Source organism: Mustela erminea, chromosome 4 (genome assembly GCF_009829155.1).
Source record: "Mustela erminea isolate mMusErm1 chromosome 4, mMusErm1.Pri, whole genome shotgun sequence".
NCBI lineage: Eukaryota > Metazoa > Chordata > Mammalia > Carnivora > Mustelidae > Mustela > Mustela erminea.
The window spans coordinates 42,849,728-42,856,274 of NC_045617.1; the positions used below are offsets into that span (position 1 = coordinate 42,849,728).

The following is a 6,547-nucleotide window of genomic DNA, read 5'->3' on the forward strand; positions in this document are numbered from 1 at the left end:
CTCAAATATTTTTATTTATTCCCCACCTATTTTTTGTAGGTTAACTTATCACTTAAATTTTTTTTTTCCCCAAGACAGATAAAGGGCAAAAAAAGCATTTTCAGCAAGTGTTCCAGATGCTGCAGATCATGGGATATGACTGGGCAGAAAGGTAATGTCCACATGGTTTGTAACTGTCTGCTCGCGATCGTTAAGGATTTGTAGGTCAGCCAAGTCCCAAAATATACCAGGTTGTTGAAGGTCATCACTCAGATTTCACTTCTTTATTTCAGGGTATTAGTGTAGAAGCAGATTTGTTTTTTACATTAATTATGTCCTGGTTATGTTCATTTCTAACTTATAAACATTTAATAAATATCTTTATTAGATATCTACTCTCAGTGGCTTGATTTCCAAAATTCTTAATCCCTCCTTTTTATCCACCAAGACAACTAGTAATTTAATCACCTCTTAGTGATTATCTCTATAAATGAAGCTGTGTGTTTAACATCTTTTGTGGCATATGATAAATTGCATCCTATTTATTAATTTTGAAAAGTCCTTGTATGAAAATTGAAGTTTGGACTGCTCTCTGAAAGTGTGTAATTATACACTTGGATCATCTGTTCTTTTCTCTTCAATGTCAGGTGCCAGCACGTGCCCTTTGGAGTGGTGCAGGGAATGAAGACTCGAAGAGGAAATGTTACTTTTCTGGAAGATGTTCTAAATGAGATTCGATCGAGGATGCTACAGAACATGGCTTCTATTAAGAGTGAATTTACTTTATTGTTGCGGTCATAATTTACACGCCCCTTGGATGTTTTGTGGAACTTTGATGCCATGCAGTTTATTTTGACCATCATCCCTCTCTTCACTTTCCCTAACCTTGTCAAAAATAGCTTTCAGTAATTTGAGGTGCCAGAGGTTTTAGACTTACCACTTGTCATTCAGTTCGATAATCTGAATTGATATGACCCTAGGCCTCTTTTCATGGGCAGCTTCAGCCTTGTCATTCCACTCTTGGGGTGGTTATGTGAAATTCCCATGTTAGGTAATAGGAAACAGGTCACAAGTTCTCATGGCTTTGTTTAACCTTGGAAAAGTAAGTACCAGCTTTATCTAATGTCTCATAAGGGGTATTTATGAGAAATGTGAATTTGTGTTTCTTACCTTTATCCAAGGTAAATTAGCCTAAATTAGGAAAGTAAATTGCCTACCATGAAGCTGTTTGTTCTTACTGGCAGCATACATTTTTGGCAGATTTTATCAGAATCCCTGATTTTCTGAAGTTCTGTATAAGTTAAAGATAGCTGTCTCTGTCTGTTCCAGCTACCAGAGAACTGGAGAACCCACAGGAGACTGCAGAGAGGGTTGGACTCGCCGCACTCATTATTCAGGTTTGTTAGGATTGCCTCCTGTGAGACCCTTTTGTTTGCTAGAACAAACCCCAGCGCTAAACATGTATTCTTGTCATTCTAGGACTTCAGAGGTTTACTCTTATCTGACTATCAGTTCAGCTGGGATCGTGTTTTCCAAAGTCGTGGGGACACAGGCGTCTTCCTGCAATACACGCATGCCCGCCTCCACAGGTGAGGGGCATCTGCTGGGAAATGCTGAGCCTTGCCAGGGTGGGGCTGGGCTGGTGTGCTCCGAAGATTCAAGGTCCTGTCTGCTGGGCTTCTCCAATATCTCACATCCAAAACTAGTTAGCAGTATAGTGGACCACCTGTTAGGTTTGGTTTTTAAAATACTTATTGAGCATCTCTGTCAGAAGTGCTTTTATGTATGTTGCCTTGTTTAGTACTCAGAATAACGCTGCCAGAGAATATGCTCCCATTTTCAGGAGGAGAAACAGAGTTAGGAAAAATTGAGGCATTGTGACAAACTTGCAGTTAAGTGTCCTTGGATGACTTGTTTAATCCTTTGTTGTTTTTAAACTTTTAAAAACAGTTTGGAAGAGACTTTTGGATGTGGTTATCTAAATGATTTCAACACGGCTTGTTTACAAGAGCCACAGTCTGTTTCCATTCTCCAGCATCTTCTCAGGTATGATTTTCTAGTCTTACTGAGTCTGCACCTGCTTAGTGAAATGACTGTTGATGGTTTGCTGACCACTAACGTGAACAAGCCGGTAGCTAGCTCCTGCCCCTCTGCCACCAGTACTTGCCCTTTGAGGGAAGACAAAGGACACCATCAAGGTCAGTCGTTGGGACTTAAAAATATCACTGCTGAATCACTGCAGGTGCCTGACATCCTCTAGGTCATGGTATGAGAATGGAAACCTGATAAAAGCATCAACTTTTAGTTTTGGGAAGGATCATCTTCTCCTTCCCCTCTTGGACAAGTGAAGGAAAACCTCTTCCTGCATGCAGCTTCCATGAAACTGTTGAGTTCCTCATCTGCCTCATGGTTTCCATTCACAGTCTCAAATAGATACCTACTTGGTGCCCCGATACTGAGCAAGAGATCACACCTTTGAGCTCTTACAAGCATTGTTGGTGAAGCTAGACTTGTCAGGAGATACTAATCTCTGGGAAGGATATGCGTAGTTAGCAAGGCACTTTTCTCTGATCGCCACACAGTGGTCAGCGGCTCCCTCCTGGGATCAGAGGGGTCCGTTTTCTCATATTTGACTGATTTGTTAGAAAATAAGCCAACCTGGTTTTCTTGGCATTGAAGGTAGACTCTGTTTTGCTAGTTTCTAGATTATGTTCCTAACATGGCTGTAAGCTTTATACATTCAATTTAATAGCCTGAGTCATTGATCTAGGCTAGGCCCAAGAGATAACAAAATGATTTAGAAAGTACCTGCCATCAAGGAATTTGTAGGAAAGATGTGCCATTACCTTCAAATGCACGCAAGGTCTTTTATCATATACCTTCTACTCTTCTTTTAGAAAGAGCAAGAGCACATATAGGGGCAGAGGGAGAGAGAGAGAAACTTAAACAGGCTCCATGCTGGGCACGGAACCTGATACAGGGCACAATCTCACCACCCGAAGATCATGACCTGAGCCAAAACCAAGAGTCAGATGCTCAACCAACTGAGACACCCAGGCACCCCATACCTTCTCTTACTGATGTCCAGTCAACCTTACATTGAAGATCTTAACATCTTAGCTTAGTAGTCGTAGTCTTCCCTTGCTCACTGCTCCTGTTGTGTTTCTTTTAGGTTCGACGAGGTGCTTTATAGATCATCTCAGGACCTTCAACCCAGGCACATTGTCAGTTATCTTCTAACTCTAAGGTACTTCATAACCTTGCTGTTTTCAGGTATTGAAGACATGGGAGACCTGATCTGACAAAGGACCTTTCTTTCTTCTAAAGTTTTCCTGTAAACAAACCTCTTGGCCTAAAAAGTGAAATGCCTTAAGTTACAGGAATTCTTGCTTCATCTTTGCAAATCAGCAGTTAATATTTATTCATTCAGTGATACAAGGTGCAGTCACTACAGTCTGGTGGAACCAACAGCTTTGTCACAGGTCGTTACATAACAGCACATATGTGTTAGGATAGAGTGGACCTAAGAGACTATGTTCGGGCACTCAGTGCAGCCTTGATGGAGGAGAAGGGGCTTCTCAGAGAAGAGGTGTCAGTATTAATCAGGAGAAGCAAGGTGGCAGAAAAGGAAGAAAAAACCCAGATTTGCTCATGCTACATTAATGGAACTAGACGCATGGTCCTGGGAGGGGTGAGAAATGAGTGTATAAAGGCCTTTTTGCATGTATTAAGCCAGTTCAGCTTATTTTCAGGGCATTGGAGTCCATAAAAAGACTTTGAATAGACACTCAGAAAAGTTGGTGAGCTAGAAGGGTAGAGGAATTGGAGGGCAAATCAGTTTAATAGGAATTTCATACTAGCTGTTTTAGAAGCTCTGACTATAAGGTATTTTCTAGAGCAATGTTTGTATCTTTCCATAAACCTATTTAAAGAAATACTTGCTTTTACTCAAGATTTACTGGAATCCGATTTATTGGTACTGTTTTCTTGATTATCCTTTTTACCTGTCTTCCCCAGATTTAAATATTTTTTTTTCCTTTAAACTCCATAGTCACAGAGAAATAAAGAAGCCAGAAAGTCTAATTAAATGTCTGTTAATCATTGAAATGAATGTTGGAATCATCATTTCTCTGGCATATTATTTTATTTGCTGCTTCTACCTAAACAGAAAAGATACTTTAGAGAAGAGGGACCAGTGTGTGTGCAGCTGCCCAATAACTAATCTTTACCCTTCCCCCTCACCGTACAGAGAGGGAATGTCCATGCCATGTTATAGCTTTCATCCTAAAAGATGCCTAAATGAGAAAAACTAATTTTTAGAAAGGAATCCCTCATCTTTATGAAGGAGTGAAATCATAATCTTAAGTACTTGAGGTATTACGACCAAAATCTATGTGTTTTACTTTTCCTGTTATAGAAAAGCAGGTGAATTCAAGTCCCAAGTTTCAGTGTTGCACACATCCTTTATTGGCCCTGGGCTTTGATTTCCTTAAGTTGAGGGAGTAAGATACCAAGCTTATGTGTTATAACAGGAAATTACTACTGGTCTTCATTTTCATCTTCATCTTCTCTGGTCTGTCTTCCATTTCAGTCATCTTGCAGCTATGGCACACAAGACACTGCTTATAAAAGACAGTCCTCCCGATGTGGCTGGGGTATGTTAAATGTTTTCTGTGTAATCTCTACATCCTCTTAATACTACTGAGTCAATTTTGTAAGTGTTCCTAAAATAGCATCTTGTGGTTTGGCTACAGTAGTGTTCTACTCAGTGGTAGTTAGAATTGGACTGAAACAATCAGTTTATATACTTTCCAACACTGGACTAAAACACATCTTCCTAGGTCAAGTGTTCAAGTGAAGAGTTCCCCTTATCTGAAGTTATACTTTGAATAAGATACTGAATGATCCTGTCACTCACTCCCCAGCTCTTGGGTACCAGTCATATTATAAGGGATGCTAGGAATTTGTCTTTCCTCGCCAACAGCAAACCCTGAAGCACCCTGAGATACTGTTCCTACTTTAAATTAGAAGAAAGTTAAAATTACTTTTGAAAATGTTCTTTATTCACTTATAATTAGCCTGTTATTGAATTTAATCCTTCTTTGTTTTATTTCTTAGGCCAGACTTCATCTTTTCAGAGCTGTGCGTTCTGTCCTAGCCAATGGAATGAAACTTCTTGGAATAATACCTGTATGTAGGATGTAATTTCTAATTAAAATAGCTTTCTAAATTTGAAGTGAATTCTAGTTATCTATTCTTATATGCCTTGTTTAGAATTTAAACTGTTATTCTGTATCAGAATCTATATTTTAGTAAGCCTAAGTGATTTATCAATTTAATAACTTTTATCTAAAAAAAATCATTTGAGTTCCCTCCTGATCAGTAAGTATGAAACAGTTTTATAAAACTAACACAAAACTTTTAAAATTTATTGCAGTCTATTGGGGATAAAAGATTAGATTTTGAGCTCCAGCTTGAGGTTTTCACAGCATCATTCTTCCAGAAACTGTTCTTATAAGTGAGATTATCTCATGTTTGCATCAGATAAAATTGATAAAAGCAATTTCAGTTTTCTTATAATAATGGCTGGCTCTGAATCAATTTAGGGAGAATTGATTAAGCCTTTTTGCCTATACAGCTGACAGCCACTCCCAGAGCACAGATCTCATACTTTTCTTTCATTGATCTGTACAGGTAACTCTTACTGCATGAACTTGGAAACCAAATAGATCTGAATGACAAGGAATTACTTGTACACATATTGTACTAGGATCTTTTTATAAAAATTTGTCCCATCAGTTAAACCATAATTTGAAATGGAGTATTAGGTCATTTCTTTCGTGTACCTGCATATTGGTCAAGGATATTTTGTGTGATTTGTTCAGGTAACATAAGTTGATGCGGTCTGTTCAGTCAGTACGGCCATCCTCATCTGCCAGTATTTCCATTCAGACTGCTATCATTTATTGTAAATGGTGCTGCTAGAAGTATTCTGAATATTAGTGACAATCTACTTTTACGAATAGAGAAGGAAATTAGCATGAACCAACACTTATGTAGTTGAATGAAGATAGTTTTATATTGGCAAGTGGTATACCTTCTTAGTCCTAGAAAAGACTCATCCACGCAGTCTCAATTTTAAATATGTTAGCTTCCAGATTACTGATTTTTACTCCAAGTATCATTATTTCCTTAGCACAATCCAGCCATGGAATAAAAGTGTACAATTGGAACATGTTTTTCATGTCCTGTATCCCCCTCCCCGTGTTTGGAGATCATATCCCATATCTGTGGTAGCCACCTCATTTGAATTCACTTCTCTGAATCTTGAGTGAAATGACATAGGGATAGTGAAGATTAGGGCCTACTGTTTCCAAAAGCAGCTCCCTGAAAAGACTGTACATTATCTCCTACAGTCTAGAGTCCTACTGCCCCGGTTGCCGTCATTATAAACTCTGGTTTTTGCTGACAAAAGGCCAGTCCAGAGTTGGTTTATATGCAACCAAAGAACCCTAAAATTCCAACACAGAAAAAAAAAAATTTAATATTTTTGGTTGTTTTACATTTT

At 38.7% G+C, this 6,547-nt stretch overlaps 1 protein-coding gene across 1 annotated transcript in view; it reads left to right on the plus strand.

Annotated features, from left to right (window-relative positions):
* RARS2 (arginyl-tRNA synthetase 2, mitochondrial) overlaps positions 1-6,536 on the plus strand; it is a 60,719-nt gene extending 54,183 nt beyond the window's left edge. Inside the window, exons 13-21 of the mRNA XM_032339090.1 lie at positions 75-151; positions 627-751; positions 1,309-1,376; positions 1,459-1,568; positions 1,930-2,025; positions 3,152-3,226; positions 4,571-4,634; positions 5,098-5,169; positions 5,674-6,536. Of these exons, the coding sequence (XP_032194981.1) occupies positions 75-151; positions 627-751; positions 1,309-1,376; positions 1,459-1,568; positions 1,930-2,025; positions 3,152-3,226; positions 4,571-4,634; positions 5,098-5,169; positions 5,674-5,691 (705 nt within the window). The 3' untranslated portion in view covers positions 5,692-6,536. The remainder of the gene's footprint in view (positions 1-74; positions 152-626; positions 752-1,308; positions 1,377-1,458; positions 1,569-1,929; positions 2,026-3,151; positions 3,227-4,570; positions 4,635-5,097; positions 5,170-5,673) is intronic.
* Positions 6,537-6,547: the final 11 nt, after the last annotated feature.